The sequence below is a fragment of the Rhipicephalus microplus genome, unplaced genomic scaffold, assembly GCF_043290135.1.
Source record: "Rhipicephalus microplus isolate Deutch F79 unplaced genomic scaffold, USDA_Rmic scaffold_55, whole genome shotgun sequence".
NCBI lineage: Eukaryota > Metazoa > Arthropoda > Arachnida > Ixodida > Ixodidae > Rhipicephalus > Rhipicephalus microplus.
The window spans coordinates 699,584-715,500 of NW_027464628.1; the positions used below are offsets into that span (position 1 = coordinate 699,584).

Genomic DNA, 15,917 nt, shown 5'->3' on the forward strand with positions numbered 1-15,917 from the left:
TCGACCTTTTAAAGGCGAAGCTCCTTAAAGCGGCACCCGTTCGTCCCTCGTAGTATTCCTAGTCGTAGTCGTGGTGTGTAACTAGTATACTTTTTGTTTTTGAGCCCTCCCAGCGCCGTAAAGAGCCATCTTCTCTACCAGCCGGATACCTTTCCAACCGATCAATGTTTCCACTCAACCTTTTAGAGGCAAAGCTTCTTGAAGCGGCACCCGTTCGTTCATCGCAGTAGTTCCAGTCGTAGTCGTAGTGTGTAACCAGTATACTTACCCATTTGTGAGCCCTGTCAGCGCTGTAAAGAGCCATCTTCTCTACCAGCCGGATACCTTTTCAATTGATCGAGGTTTTCCCTCAGCCTTTTAGGGGTGAAGGTCCCTAAAGCGGCCACCGTTCGTTCATCTTAGTAGTCCTAGTCGTAGTCGTAGTGTGTAACCAGTAAACTTACCCGTTTCTGAGCCCAGCCAGCGTCATAAGAGCCATCTTCTCTACCAGCCGGATAACTTTCCAACCGATCGAGGTTTCTACTCATCCTTTTAGGGGCGAAGCTCCTTAAAGCGGCACCCATTCGTTCATCGTAGTAGTCCAAGTCGTAGTCGAAGTGTGTAACCAGAGTTTTTACCCGTTTGTAAGCCCTGCCAGTGTAGTAAAGAGCCATCTTCTCTACAAACCGGATACATTTTCAACCAATCGAGGTTTCTACTCGACCTCTTAGGCGCGAAGCCCCTTAAAGCGGCACCCGTTCGTCCTTCGTAGTAGTCCTAATCGTAGTCGTACTGTGTAACCAGTATACCTTTTGTTTTTGAGCCCTCCCAGCGCCGTAAAGAGCCATCTTCTCCACCAGCCGGATATCTTTTCAATCGATCGATGTTTTCACTCAAACATTTAGGGGCGTAGTTCCTTGAAGCGGCATCCGTTCGTTCATCCTAGTAGTTCTAGTCGTAGTCGTAGTGTGTAACCAGTACACTTACCCGTTTGTGAGTCCTGCCACTGCCATAAAAAGCTATCTTCTTTACAAACCGGATACCTTTTCAACCGATTGAGGTTTCCACTCGACCTTTCAGGGGCGAAGCTTCTTAAAGCGGCACCCATTCGTTCATCGCAGGAGTCCAAGTCGTAGTCGTAGTGTGTAACCAGTATACTTACCCGCTCGTTAGCCCTGCCAGCGCCGTAAAGAGCCATCTTCTCTACCAGCCGGATACTTTTTCAACCGATCGAGGTTTCAACTCAACCATTTTGGGGCGAAGCTCCTTATAGCGGCACCCGTTCGTTCATCGTAGTAGTTCTAGTCGTAGTCGTAGTGCGTAACCAGTAAACGTACCCGTTTGTGAGTCTTGCCAGTGCCACAAAGAGCCATCTTCACTAAAAACCGGATACCATTTCAACCGAATGAGGTTTTAACTCGAACTTTTTGGGGCGAAGCTCCGTAAAGCGGCACCCGTTCGTCCCTCGTAGTAACCCTAGTCGTAGTCGTAGTGTGTAACTAGTATACTTTTTAGTTTTGAGCCCTCCCAGTGCCGTAAAGAGCCATCTTCTCTACCACCCGGATGCCTTTTCAACCGATCGATCCTTCCACTCAACCTTTTAGAGGCGAAGCTCCTTAAAGCGGCACCCGCTCGTTCATCGCAGTAGTCCCAGTCGTAGTCGTATTGTGTAACCAGTATACTTACCTGTTTGTGAGCCCTGCCAGCGCTGTAAAGAGCCATCTTCTCTACCAGCCGGTTACCTTTTCAACCGATCGAGGTTTTCCCTCAGCCTTTGAGGGGCGAAGGTCCCTAAAGCGGCAACCGTTCGTTATTTTAGTAGTCCTAGTCGTAGTCATAGTGTGTAACCAGTACACTTACCCCTTTCTGAGCCCTGCCAGCGCCATAAAGAGCCATCTTTCTACCAGCCGGATAACTTTTCAGCCGATCGATGTTTCCACTCAAACATTTAGGGGCGAAGCTCCTTAAAGTGCCACCCGTTCTTTCCTCGTAGTATTCCTAGTCGTAGTTGTAGTGTGTAACCAGTATACTTCCCCGTTTGTGAGCCCTGCCACGGCCGTAAAGAGCCATCTTCTCTACCAGCCGGATACCTTTTCAACCGATCGAAGTTTCTACTCAATATTTTAAGGGCGAAGTTCCTTGAAGTGCCACCCGTTCTTTCCTCGTAGTATTCCCCAGGCAGCACGCCGCCGTTGGACCAATCTTGGACCAACATCGGCTAACATCGGCACCGACGTCGGGCCGACGTCGGAAGTGCAACTTCTTCCAATGTCGGGCCGACGTTCAAGCCAATGATGGGCCGACGTTTTGCCGATGTTTTAGCCAGTATGCAACCAACATTGGGCCGACGAAGGCCCATCGTATTGCCGACAAAGCTGCCAATGTTCGGCCAACATTGGGCCATATTTCAGCCAATCACATGCCATTTTTACGCCGATGTTTGCTGCACGACGAATATTGGCTACGGATGTACGACCGACATTGGACCAATCCAGGGCCACATTGCAGCCAATCAAATGCCGTTATTACACCGATGTTTTCTGCACGACGAATATTGGCTACTGATTGGCTTGCCATTATGTAACCATTATTAGTAGGGAATTTTTCTTACCGGAAGATTTAAACAATATGCCTCGATGACCCGCTCTTGTAGCTTTGCAGCCCTGTATACTTGGGGCAACAGAAAATTGAATGCTGAGAACTGAAAGCAGTTACTCGATCTATTTCATCTTTTATACCTCATTCCCTTTGCTAACACTAGAAGCGTAGTTTATTTTTTTTACCAATTTATCTTTTGCAATAGCGAGTGCTTTATTTGGTACTGGTATTTGGTACAGCAGATCGAAAAAAGTCGTTAGGAAGTAAATGTTGAAAGCGTATGTCCTACACTTGCAATCCCCACGTCCTACACTTGCAATCCCCACATATGTCCCCCGCATGGTAGTCGAGAATATTCATATTTTAGAGCGTTTTTTTTAACTAAAACATGGTGATGGTGCTTCCGAATCGGCATAAGCTAGCCGAACAGTGCACCACCGACAGTCTGCAGACTATTTATTCTTAGTTTTTTTTATTTATTTGGTACAACAAAAAATGTATACATTGAAAAATATATATACACAACTAAAAAAGGCCCGCTCTACTGCAGGTCAGGTTGCGTTGGGGGCACAGTGACAGTGGTGCTGTCAAGGCCCTGGCTGCTGTGGCTGGGCAGGAAGCCAGCTGCCGCGAGCAGCCGATAATCTGCACTCTGAGAGTGGGGATCATCGGGCTGCTCCACAACAAATGCTTCTCTGAAGCGCCGCTTCCTGCCCCCACAGCGATCACCAGACCCTGGCAGCCACCTCTTAATAAAGTTGAGGGCCTCCGCCTGGTCGCACCCTGCTTTTTGGCAGATGACATCTGCATACAAGAACAGAAATACCATAGTACACATGAAGCACTGCAGTACAGAGAATACGCAAGGGTACACACACATAAAACAATGAACAAGTCTAACCTGTCACTAATCTACAGAGCCTCAGGTTCACAAAGGCCCTTTTCCCTTTTCTGCCATGAAGGCTGTACAGCACTTGCACGTCATGTGCCAATACAGCCTTCATGGCATTCACACCAATTTCTCGGAGGCCACGTCCCCCAATCTGCAGGAGGTGCTTGCACTGTAAAAAAATGCAAGAAGCATAGATGGGGTGAACGCAACAGCACATCGCAATGTTTTCATGATAAAAATCTGCAAGAAGAGGACACTGAAAACAACAACTTGAATTTTTGGGCATCACAACATTTCATTGTTTTTTTACGCTAACTTCAACTCACTTGACCTAAAATGGTTTCCACATCAGCCCTCTCACACTCAGTGTGAGAACCTTTCAGAGTCCTTCTCTGAAGGCAGTTTCGCTGTTATGAAATCAAATACAACACTGTTATAACCCTTAATAAATATTGATTCTAGCTATGAAATAGTATAATTACTTTGTACAGTGCTCAAATTCCAATACACGTTTCTTCGAGGTAACAATGTCTTTGCCTGAATGTTGACCAGGAGTAGCTTCTACAGGTGAAAAACGATAAAATATGTGGAATTCAAAAAGAAGCTTGGACATGTTTTTAATCAATGCATTGTAAGCAGAGCACAACAAGATAAATGAACATGATCAAGGCGTACTAAGAGGCAACCTTAGAGCGACCAAATCTTGGTCATAGATGAAACTGATCGAAAAATAAAGGTCCCACTAGATGGTCGCACCATTTGCTGTTTATATTTTTCTGTGATAGCCAACAAAGAGGCATGTCGCTATAGAAATCTCATCACAATAAACAAAGGTGCATTTTTCTTCACACTGCGAAATTGGGTGCATGTTAGATTTTTTAAAAAGTAAGAAATCGGCTAACACAAGGCAGGGTGAACTGTAGCTCAAAGTAGAGAGAGCCGCAGCGGACACGAAATAGGGTGATAAATGAACAAAATTACTGAATGTCTGTTTTAAGCAGGCTATTGCTTGTCACTGCCCATCAAACACACGATGCCGCCTACATCGTCTGCTAGCTTAGGACAGTTCACTCGGACTTCACAGACTATAGTAAATACAGTCGAATCTCATTAATTCCAACACACTTAATTCGAACTGACGCTGTGGTCCTATCAAAGCTATACCGCGCTCCGAAAATGCTCTCAGCACCCCGCCCAATCCTGCGGTGGCACTTCAGACACCTCATCGCTGTGCTTGAAGAAGAAAATGAAGAAAAGGAAAGAAAAGACTGCGGTGGAATGTTTGCCAAATGCCAATCTGCGACATTCCTGTGCCCCGCTTCGGCTTTTTCCGTCCCTGCCACGTAGAGACCCTTCTCCTCTTAACACTGCGCATGAAGAGAAAGAGGGGAAAAAAAGCTGTCGCAGAGAGTTGGCTCTCTCATGCCGATCTGCAACGCGCCGGTGTCACGCTTCCCTGTTTTTCGTTCCTGCTATGTAGAGACTCTTCTCCTTTCAACACCGCGCATGAAGAGAGAAAAAAAAAAAGCTGCCGCGGAGTGTTTCTCTCTCGAATGCCGATCTGCTTTTCTCCAGGTGGAGACGCTCCTCCATTCTCATCATGTGCTGGCCACGCTCCGGCTGCAGCGCAGATGGTAACAGTGGAAACACAGTTGTCTTCGAAGAGTGTCAGCACTGGACATTGCCGCGCGCAACTTCTTTTGCCAGGAGAATACTGAAGCCGAAGTACAAATGCTTTGCAAACTGCACGCAAAACTTGTTGACTCGTTGCAAGGCCAACGTGTACAGACATGTATTGACTACTTTAATTAATGACGGATGTCCTGTAATTTGTGAATAAAACTTCTCCATGCACATGCATCACTGCATGGTGAGCCCTCCGCTCGTTTACCGTATTTACTCTATTCTACCGCGCCCTCGATTGTAACGCGCGCCCGGTTTCCACGACAAAAAAAAAAAACTAAGACATCGGTTGCAACGCGCACCCTTTTTTCTCGTTGGCCCGCTTGATCACACCACTCGCGAAAACGACTCTTTTTGAGTGCGTCTTCCGTTTAAATATGAAGTACGGGGGAAGCTTATGCCTATCTGACGTGCAACAGAGCATTGCTGTCACTCTAGTTTTACCGTGGCACTATGTCAGTACACAAACTTGCTTCGCCCCCTTCTCCTAGACGGTTGTGGTGCCAGGCATGTCGAAGTAAACAGGCGTGTGATCGGCATTCCCGATTTGCCCAAGCAGGTAGCCGTTCTTGTGCTGCAAGTTTAGGAGGAACCTCTGAAGACTCTGAAGCTTTTCTTCGTACTCCTCCGGCAACTTCCGGCATATGCCCGTTCGCCTTCGGAGGGAAAAGCCTTTTCTCTTCATAAAGTTCGTTAGCCAGCACCTGCTCGCTTTAAAATGGCTCTGCATTAGCCCTTTTTCTAAGGCTAACTGCATAGCCTGCACTTGGAGCAGTTCTGTCGTCACGGGCCGCTGTGCCGCTCACTGCTTAATCACATACTCGCCGAGCAGCTCTTCAATTTGTGGAAACCGACCCTGCTGTGGTCCACTGAAGCCTTTGCGTGAATCTTTGCTGTCGACAATATTCTGCTTTTGTTTCCGCCAGTCCCGCACGCACGTTTCGGGAACTCCGAATGACCGCGATGCGGCCCGATTTCTGTCCGTTCCGGCACACGCGACGACTTTTCTTTTAGAAGCAGCATTGTGGTGCACTCGTCGAGTTTTTGGAGTCGGCCCTACCATGCCGTCGATGCTAATGTACTACAAGATGACGAACTCCTCAGCACACGTATGAAGTGCCGCGCATGGGAAACACATAGGCAGAAATGACCGACGCGCCATGCCGACGCATGTAGGGGGCGGCCATTTTGTAAGTGGCGATGGCAATAGAATGACCATATTCTTTTTTTTTCGTACTCGATTCTAACGCACATGCGATTTATGAACTCTCTTAACCGGAAAAAAGGTGCGTGTTAGATTCAAGTAATTACGGTAACTTTCATTATTTTGAACTTCTTTTAATTTGAACAAATTTTCTGGCCTCTTTGAGTACGAATTATTCATATTCGACTGTAGTACAGTCGCTCATGAGATAACCTGACTAGTTTGTTTCCCGAAACACAGTATCTTAAAGCAGTACTAAATTTCTGCATGTTACATAGGCATATTAAAAATCAAGAAATATACACCAAAGCCGCAGCCACAGCTTTACTCTGCACAGCTGCCTCTGCTGCCTCCACTTCTCCAATTGTACCAGCAGGCAGCCGGAGAAGGTCAGAGGGGCGCTGTGCTGGCTGGGCGTGCTGAGGCACGGACAAGAGCCGTACCTTGTGCTTCAGCTGTCGCACCTCCTGCAGAACCTGTCTTTGTTGCTGCCGGATGCCAAGTTGGATCCGCAGGATCTGTAGCAATAGAGCTGAAACATACAAGAGTACATACCATATTTACTCGCACAATTTGCATCCTCACATAATTTGCTCACCAGTATAATTACCCAGCCTGCTTTACTACAAGAAACTTTTTGCTCGCATACTTTGCCCTCCCCAACCAGCCCGAGCCACCTTGCCAGCACACACACAGACACATTTGACTTCATGATGCTCTGGTCAGGCACATCTCTTGTCGAGCAGGCGAGTGCAGTCTTACACAAAATGGACTGAGTGCAAGGTCCCTTCTTCCATGAACTTTTATGCTTTCCCTAGAATATCGAACTTGAAAACTGAAACCTGTTTATGTGTAGTCCGAAATGCCTAAAGGTTTGCCTCCTATCTTCCCACCTCTTCCACGGCAAGAATGTATTCCCGAGACACAGCACAGATGTTGAACGCGTGCAAGGACCTGTCACATCAACTAGATGAGGCAGGTTTTCGCACTCATTTTTTTTTCGGTTTCGCCATCTGGCCATTGCGTTTTTACCGTTCCTTGTGATAGGCTACCATAATTATATACGAGGCAGATTGCTGTTATAAAGCTTACCGAAGAAAACTGAAACCGTGCTACCGCTAAGCACATCAGCGTGGAGTTCTTCGACATGCAATATTCAGTATGGGAGCCAGCAGAAGAGTGCGTTGAATAAGACTTAGCATAGAAGCTTGGGTGTGTTGGTTAGATATCGGAGGGAACACAACGCAATAGAAGACTGGGACAAGGAATGGACACACACACACATGAAGGGCGACACACACAGCACTGTGTTGGCATCGCGCTTCCTTGTCTGCATCTTACTTTACGTTGGGTTCCCGACAATTATTGGAGAGTACTTATGTTCTCTGGTATAACCCTGTCGTGGGAACTGGTTTTTGTGAGCACTGTTCGGAAGAACTTCAAGAAAATGGGGGCATTTGAACAGGCTTAGCAAACAAATGACAATCCGCTTTGAGACAGCTGTGACAGCGCCTGCAACATATATTCCTAGTTGAGCTTTTAGGCCAGCGATTCCTACTAGCTTCGCACATGACCGGATTGACAAAAAAAGTACACATAATACGCGAGTATATACCTCATTTGACTCTGTAGCTCTGATGAACCAGGCAGATACACAAATTTATCCAAAACTCCATTGATTCTGTTGCAAAATTATTCAACAAACAAATTGCGATGTTATCCATGTTACTATACGATTGTGGCACTTTACCATTGCAGCTTTCCAGGAGGCACACATAGTGCAGCGTTAGTTCACCACTCGCAGTTAATTGTATGCAGTAGGTTGCTCACAGCAACTGACTGCATGCAATGGTGAACATCTTGCATGCTTGCACCGCCGTTTAAGCATGCTGGCTGCTTCCCATACGGCTATCAATTGATGTTCACAAAATTGGGAAGATGAAGAAAGACTACACAGTGCCCTCTGGCCACCCTATACTCCAAACCTCCAGCCAACAAACAAACAAAAGAAACAGAAGTATGCAAATGAATATTATTCCTAATGCAGCTGGAATGGAGTGTAGTTTTCACCAATTCTGTGTGTTAAGTCAATATGGAGTGAGTTAACTCCATAAAGTAGCTTTTCTCATAACAGTGTTCACTCTATTGTAACACAAGGAGTGACTTCATAGCATCTAGAAGGAAAAATAGAATCTTCAGTATTTGATAGAAATGTGAGGCTCTACCTTAAAACAACAATAATCTGGAAAAAGAACTCATTACATTCGAAAAAAAAAGGTAGCACAGTTGATCCCCTTTACAAGAGACACTGATGTAACAGACAAACGGGGATAAGAGGCACCAGTGTGCAGGCTGACATTTGGCCCATCATGCATCAGGCATTCCGTAGATGCGCCTGTGCAGCCGGGAGCCCTGCAGTCAAGCATGCTGAGCAAGACTGTTGACCACTGTACAATGACACATTGCCACAAAATTTCAAAACTTCATTTCACAGACTTCTGCAAAAGCTTCTTACACTCTTGCATAATTTTTGCACAAGCTTCTCTCATTCTTGCGTGATTTTCGTCAGAACATATAAGTGTTGGAAGTTGTATGTCCCCAAAAACTTGCACAATACAAATAGCATACATTAAAGTCTATCACTTAATACGTGCATAGTGTAACAATGAAAGGAAACTCACGCATGGTTTGCTCCGAGCCTTCCCCGTGCGGTGCCTCCTTGAGCCTTGGAGAGCACTGTACAGCTAGAGCAAAGTAGCATCAATCCAGTGTTAATGGCAGGTTAACAAGACAACAAAACTAACCCCCATATTCATAAACGCTCCCCGACTCGACTTTCACCCTTCACTTGACAGAGTTTAGCACTGTGCCGCTGCTCGTTTGAAAGCGACGCTGCGCTACTTGAGAATCACAGCAGATTATTGATGACATGCAGCAATTTTCTCTGCTTAGAGACGGCGCTCCCATCAGCCATCTCAAGTGAAGGTGAAGCGTTGAGTGGAGGGACGTTCTAGAATACGGGGGTAAGATTGGTTGCAAGAACACTACAATAGACACACTTAATTTTTACACTTCATCTATATTGTACAGCTACACACATTCTGCATCCTTATAATGCAACATATACATACAGGCTTATAAAGTAAACACTGTAGGCTGCTCAAATAACACCTACACAAAAAAATTACCCAAAAGTGGCCATGCGCAAAGTACTTTTATTTGAAACTCACAAAACTTTTGCGGTGATGGAGAATAAATAAGACAGGTTACGCTTGGAGGCACATGAGACCTTCGCAGCTTTCATAAAGTACAAAAAACAATATGGTATGTGTGTGTGTATGTACGCATGAAGCTTCAGCCTTTACATACGGTTTCTTGAAAGAATCGACTATGAATTTTATGGCACCTGTGTCCTTCAGCGCAATTGAAAGCCTGCTGATCAGTGTGTGCAATTGTGGAATAGTTACATGGAAAATGGCGTGAAACACCTAAAATCAAATTTTTCTAGCTAGGAAATATGCAGCTGTGTATACACAACACATGCTGCAAACAGTGGGAGGTGACCACAAGAGTGATTTGAGTGTAAGCGGCAGTATTCCGCATTCATGCACCCCGCCATTTTCAACTGTTGCCCAAAAGCAGCACCACTTCAGCGTGCTACTTTTTTTTTTTACATCATAAACAGCACGGAATACAGCGAGGATGAAAACAACATATGCAATTAAATTTTGAGCACTATTTATGGTGCGCATGATTGATTGATTGATATATGGGGTTTAACGTCCCAAAATCACTATATGATTATGATAGACGCCGTAGTGGAGGGCTCCGGAAATTTAGACCACCTGGGGTTCTTTAACGTGCACCTAAATCTGAGCACACGGGCCTACAACATTCCCGCCTCCATCGGAAATGCAGCCGCGGCAGCCGGGATTCGAACTCGCGCCCTGCGGGTCAGCAGCCGAGTACCTTAGCCACTAGACCACCGCGGCGGGGATGGTGCGCATGAAAAAAAAAAAGTAGGCCTTTGTACAACGACGAATTCATAATTTGCCTTCACGGACCTTCTGTTAGGCTGCACCACATACAGATTTTTTGTGGCTTTCAAAAGAGATTTGAAAAAAAAATAATAACCGTGTTTACTCTTGTCATGAGCGCACTCACTAAGTCACCCTCATTTCAGTCGCCAAAATTTTGAATTTTTTTTTCTTCCACATATTAAACACACACTTTACGTTCATCCGCTGAAGTCCCACGGGCTCCCCCCCCCCTTGCCGCCTTCGCTCGCTGCCACGTGCCATTTTATTTTTGTTTCTATTTGTTCACGGAACGTCCCCTGTCTTTTTTAATTATCTCTTGTAACATATGTGGCATTATCTTGTTCCCGAGGTGCCACAGGTGCTTTGCTATGTAGATGCATCAGTAAACTAGTATTTTTGATCAACTGTGCATTTCTGATGTTTACCTTGCAAGTACGTAAAACTGGCATGCTTCTTGATCTACGATACACATGTGGCTTGTCTCACTTTGAAGGAAAAGTTAGCATACAATGGTGTAAATGCTTAGAATTTGAAATATTGAGGCAGCAGCACACCGGAGATGATAATATGGTAAAGAAACAAGTGCTGCCTTATTACTGGCAAGTTGTCACTTATATGTACAAATAAATTTTGCGAGCTAAAAAGTACAAAAGCACAGCGAGGCTATGATGTGGTTCAACCTGTGGATTCGCTTCATTTATCACGCCATATGATGAAGCTTCCTTTGGTAAAACTGCTCAGATAAGAAAAAAAGTTTGCTGTCCAATACAGCAACTATACAAAGTGTGCACGTGCATCTCGCAGCGCCTTTTCGTCACTTCCGAAATGCGCCACCAACATGCCCGGGCACCAACCGAATCTATCGCCTACAACTGCCATGTTGTCTCCTCGTGCTTGCACCCGTTTAGTTTTGCCTCACGATGCAAGTTTGAGAAATTATGAGCTGCTAGTGAGGCAAGTTGATTTAGTAGTCCACGCAGAGGGAGCAGAGCTTAGGGTGTTTCTTCGCTGAAAGTTATAACCTGAAATTCAGAACGCACATTCCGATTTTCCTAAAAGTACCAGCGTATTTGGCTGGTGCAGATTAACAAAAGCTACTTGAAGAAACTTTGCAATATTTGCATCTTCAGGTGCAACTTCATTACGGGTAAGTGCCATAGCCAAGTATTTACCTGCAAACAGATATAGCTTACCAAGATACTGTACATACAAACTTGTCCGCAGTTAAAATCATGATGGCGAGGAAGGCGGTTAAAATTGTGATGGCGATCGCGGAGATTTGGTATTGCATTGAAACAAACTATAAAGAATGGGATTAGTTCACTTTGAAGTATAGCCGATCGGTTCAAGTTGGGCGTCAGGATTTTTTTTAATTAGTCAATTAATTCTATACACGGTCTCTATCATGTTCAGTGACTCCACTGTACATTAGCGTACAACAAAAGCAAAATACAAAGTGAAAAGTGTGTTAAAGCATACGCGAAAAATAAAGTGATGACTGGCATTACCGCGGCACACACCACGCAAAGTCGCTATCTGCCTTGTATAATATTTTCCTCGACTATTTCCACAAATTGCAATCAAAGAGGCTCAAGCTCAACATCAGCACTGTTTAAAACACTTGGGGGGGGGGGGGGGGCATTGCTACTTTGGTGGCGTAGGCCGTGACAATATATTCATAATATTATATCTCTTGTAAACTTGCCTAGCTCTGCACGACTAGTTTTCGATGGGAGCAGCTGCGCTTCGCACATCCGCTCTTAAAATTGCGGCTCGAGAGATTTTGAGCTTTCACTTGTTTTTGGGCCAGGCAATTTGTAGTGAAAGCAAGATAATAGGCCCTCATAGGTTGTGGCGGGCAGCCGGTGTACGCCGTGGCTGGTATATGTGTCGCACATCTTGATTATCTGGTCTTGTATCGAGTGAACGAGCGAGGCCTTCCTAATCCAATGAGCTCGTTAAAGTAAGACAACGAAAAACCACAATGCTTCCACATCGTTCACAGCAACAGATGACGAGCCCCCAACAAACCGCACTGCAGCACGTGAACTGCCGTAGGTACCCAGGGAGTTACCCGGGCATGGCGGGAGAGGGCGGCAACGGCGGAAGTGACATCACAAGAACACTATGTATAAAGGGGACATTTAAAGACTTTTTTCCCATTTATAAACTTCGTGCACTGTTCTGTCACAATTTATAGCTCAGAATAGTTGTATTTTGAAAAGGGCACTAATTCATAAGCCCAATGGTTCAAGGATGGGTGCATTTAGGGGGCCCATTCTACGTTTTACTTATGCCCTTCAAGAACTTGCTTACAGGGCCAAAGTCCTGTTTCAGAAAGAACACGCTAGTGCGTGGCCAGCAGTCCGTCAAGCATTAGTGCTGGTGAGATTTGGAAATGCAGCGCATGAGCATCCTCATCTGCTACTTCTCTGCTCATGCTCTCGGGGCTTACTTGCGAGGCATGGTCCTTCGCACTTTTCATTTTCACACTGTAAATCAACTGATACCAACTCTGCCTTCCATTATTTAATAAACCAATATTTCATGGTCACGAGGACGAGCTTAAAATGTTTGCTACATCAGACCTGAACAGCATTTTGAGTCATCGAAACTTGCTAGTTGCAGCGAGCATTATGCGAAAAATATGATGTGCTTTACGGTGACAACTTGCAAAACACTGCAGCAACGATTAAAATCATGCATTTTTTGTGCTCACAGGAAATCCCTGAAGCAGGAGGCACTGGGCTAGATAAATTGCGCAGCTAAAATACGGATGCGCTTTCCAATGCTGTCATGCGTACAGGCGGAGAAATGGCAGACAAAACTGGGCGCACCCCGATTCTATGCGCATGCGTCCCATTCACAAGCCTCGCTGCCAGTTAGCACCACATGGCTCACTGTCCATGAGCTCGCTTGTTTCCTGTAACAGTGGACCATACGGTACACCTATTTAAAAACGAGGATAGAATGTATATAATGCAGCATCTGATGAAGCCATGACGATGTGTTGCTGATGAAATCTGGAACTCTAGTTAGTACCCTTATTGTTAACCAGCCGACCGACTAGCAAAAAGATTTGCGACTGAAATGATGGCATCTACACCTGCCCTTAAAGGGACACTGAACAAAGTTTTTGCCGCCGAGATTTTCAGCCAAAGCAAAAGATTGGGCCATGAAATTCATAGACAATAATAATTTCAAGCAGAAACTACGAAAATATACTGAATTTAATGAGCCTTTTACAAAATGCCGCGTCTAGCTCTTAGACACGGCGTTTTCTAAAAGGTCGCGACATTTATTTTTCAAGTTTTTTTTTGTTATTCAAGACAAATCTACGGTGCATTGTTCACAGAAAACAAAATTGCCTCGGTAAGATTTCTTTGCGAGCAGCTAACTAATTTTAAGGCAGGCGCGTTGATTCGTGAACTGAAGGATGCGAGTGATCGATCTTGCTGCTAGTGGCTAGGCGACAAAGGCTTTACCTCATGTCCTGGTGTAGCTAAGTCACGCAAATGGAGCAGAAAATGTGCATTATCATTTATTTCACCTAAATATCACACGTATGTGACTTATTGCCGGTGACAGGTGATCAGGATGAAGTCGACAAGTTGCAAATCTGAACAAGAATTCACTCGAATGAAAAACCAACCTATACTCACGTGCACGGTGAAGTCGAACACGTCGTCCCTCAATGTTGTCGCTGATGCCCGAAGGAAAAGAGAAGAGGACAAGCGACGGGGTCGTCTCTTTCTATAAAGTCGGCGGAACTGCCAGAACGGCCAACACAAAAGGCATCGGGTTGACATTCCTCCATCTTGGCATCAGTCGCTCCACCCGGGCATGCAGCTGCTACTGGTTCTACTACTACTATCCTCTTCCCCGTGCCTCTTCCCGACATTGCAGTGTTGCTGCCATACTCGCGAACCTTTTAAAATTAAAGCACGCAATCATGTATTATCGTGCGCCATTACTAAACTTAAAAACAGTGCGCCGGTACATGAGATCACGAAGCGCGGTCCACGCCATCACAAGAGCAATTAGAGAATTGAAACAAAGAAAACAAAAATGTATAAAATATTTTGTCTCAATACTGTCCGCAATCCAGTTTCCTGTAGCGGCTTTTGGCTCTCTATGAACGGCCAAGCCAGTGCCAAGCCAAGCTTGCGTCCCTGATCAGCTGTTTTGTTTCCATCGAGAATTCAACAGTGAACTGGCAATTTGTTTAGATGATATTGCTAAAGGGCTTGAAATTGAATATTTCTCTACGTACTACTGCTGTACTTTTCCTCTCTGTTTCCTGATCACAGCGATGAGATTGAGGAGGTTACAATTTAGAAAACAGCAAGTGCAGCTCAAGCATTGCTAGTATCGCTGTTTCGGTAATAAAATGTTACAAAGATTTTGCCCCGCGACCTGCTTGCCGTGTTCGAGCACCCAGTAGAAATTTACGGTGCCGCGTTTGAAAGAGTTGAATAAAATTGCAATATTACGAAAGAAATGCTCTGAAGCAACATCTCATTTTATCAGGCCTACACCTCCCACACCTAGACGAGTAAAACTCGTCGATATTATCTTGCAAAGCTGTGTATAATATTTAAAACACATTCTTTAGCCCACGATGAATTGTTCTCTCGTGTGGCTTCTCCATTTGGTACTGTCATGTTAACTTACAAAGGCAACTTTCCATATTTAGTCTCTTTAGATGTTGCAAAAGCTTGACACGTGGTGTGTATGCCATACTGATAATTCTCCTCGTAACCTGGGTCCGCCTCTTTAAACAGCGTCGCATTTTATTGTTCGCAATTGTGTTTGTTTTTTACTGTAAGCGAGCTGTGTGATTTCATCAATATGCACGAGTGTTCCCTGACTATACAAACACGTGCGTCTTATTTGGTGCGGTGCACGTTTGTATGTAGCAAAAAATGTCATTTCGTCAGCGTGTGTCTGCATACACTTGCATGCCCTGCAGTACGTGTACATAATTAATGCAGTAAGGACTGCAATGCATAGCCTTGCATGGGACATATATTCCATGCACCCTCAGAGAAATGTTGTTTGTTATGAGCCTACTGTTTATCATTACATTTTTTTTTCGTTAAAGTTTCATCTCCATATAAAGCAGCTGTATACAGGCACGAGCTTCAGCAGCTTCCTCGTTGTTCCATTTTAAGTAAAAACACCAAGCCTACCCGAATCAATGATCTGTTTGCTATCATTACTGTTATGTGTTCCACGATGTACACAAGGACAGTAGTATACAAAAAATAGGGAGGGAATTGAATGCCCTGCCTGCATGGCTGCGCCGTTTCACAAGATCAGGCGCTGCGCTGTGAAGCTTCCTACCGGCCTGCAGAAATTCAAGGGAGCGTACAATAGCGTGGTTCAAGAGGACTTGTGGGGAATACTAGACACACTGGGTGTAAAAGATGGAGTCACTATTCGTTTAAAGGAAATCTATAAAACTAACAAGGTAGTTAAAAAGTGGGAAAAACAGGTATCCAAGCCCACAGTGGTGAAA

General features: G+C 45.0%; 1 protein-coding gene across 2 annotated transcripts; it reads right to left on the reverse strand.

Moving 5' to 3' along the window:
• Positions 1-3,032: 3,032 nt before the first annotated feature.
• LOC142788358 (uncharacterized) lies at positions 3,033-14,430 on the reverse strand. Of its 2 annotated transcripts, XM_075884918.1 has the most exons (5): positions 14,059-14,430; positions 9,038-9,100; positions 6,800-6,888; positions 3,479-3,638; positions 3,033-3,381 (listed from the first exon to the last, which is right to left on the reverse strand). In XM_075884918.1, exons 2-5 carry the CDS (start codon positions 9,039-9,041, stop codon positions 3,119-3,121), a joined length of 516 nt encoding a protein of 171 aa, XP_075741033.1. In that variant the 5' UTR covers positions 9,042-9,100; positions 14,059-14,430; the 3' UTR covers positions 3,033-3,118. The 2 variants fall into 2 exon arrangements, with proteins under 2 accessions (XP_075741033.1, XP_075741032.1); XM_075884917.1 differs by lacking the exons at positions 6,800-6,888; positions 9,038-9,100; positions 14,059-14,430 and having other exon boundaries at positions 3,479-3,861.
• Positions 14,431-15,917: the final 1,487 nt, after the last annotated feature.

What these genes read in the sequence shown, in the direction of transcription:
- LOC142788358 (XM_075884917.1), bottom strand. Translation starts at nt 3,755, where the DNA reads ATGCCCAAAAATTCAAGTTGTTGTTTTCAGTGTCCTCTTCTTGCAGAT. An exon ending in GCTCTGTAGATTAGTGACAG is followed by an intron (nt 3,382 to 3,478) that starts GTTAGACTTGTT and finishes TCTTGTATGCAG; the next exon opens with ATGTCATCTGCCAAAAAGCA.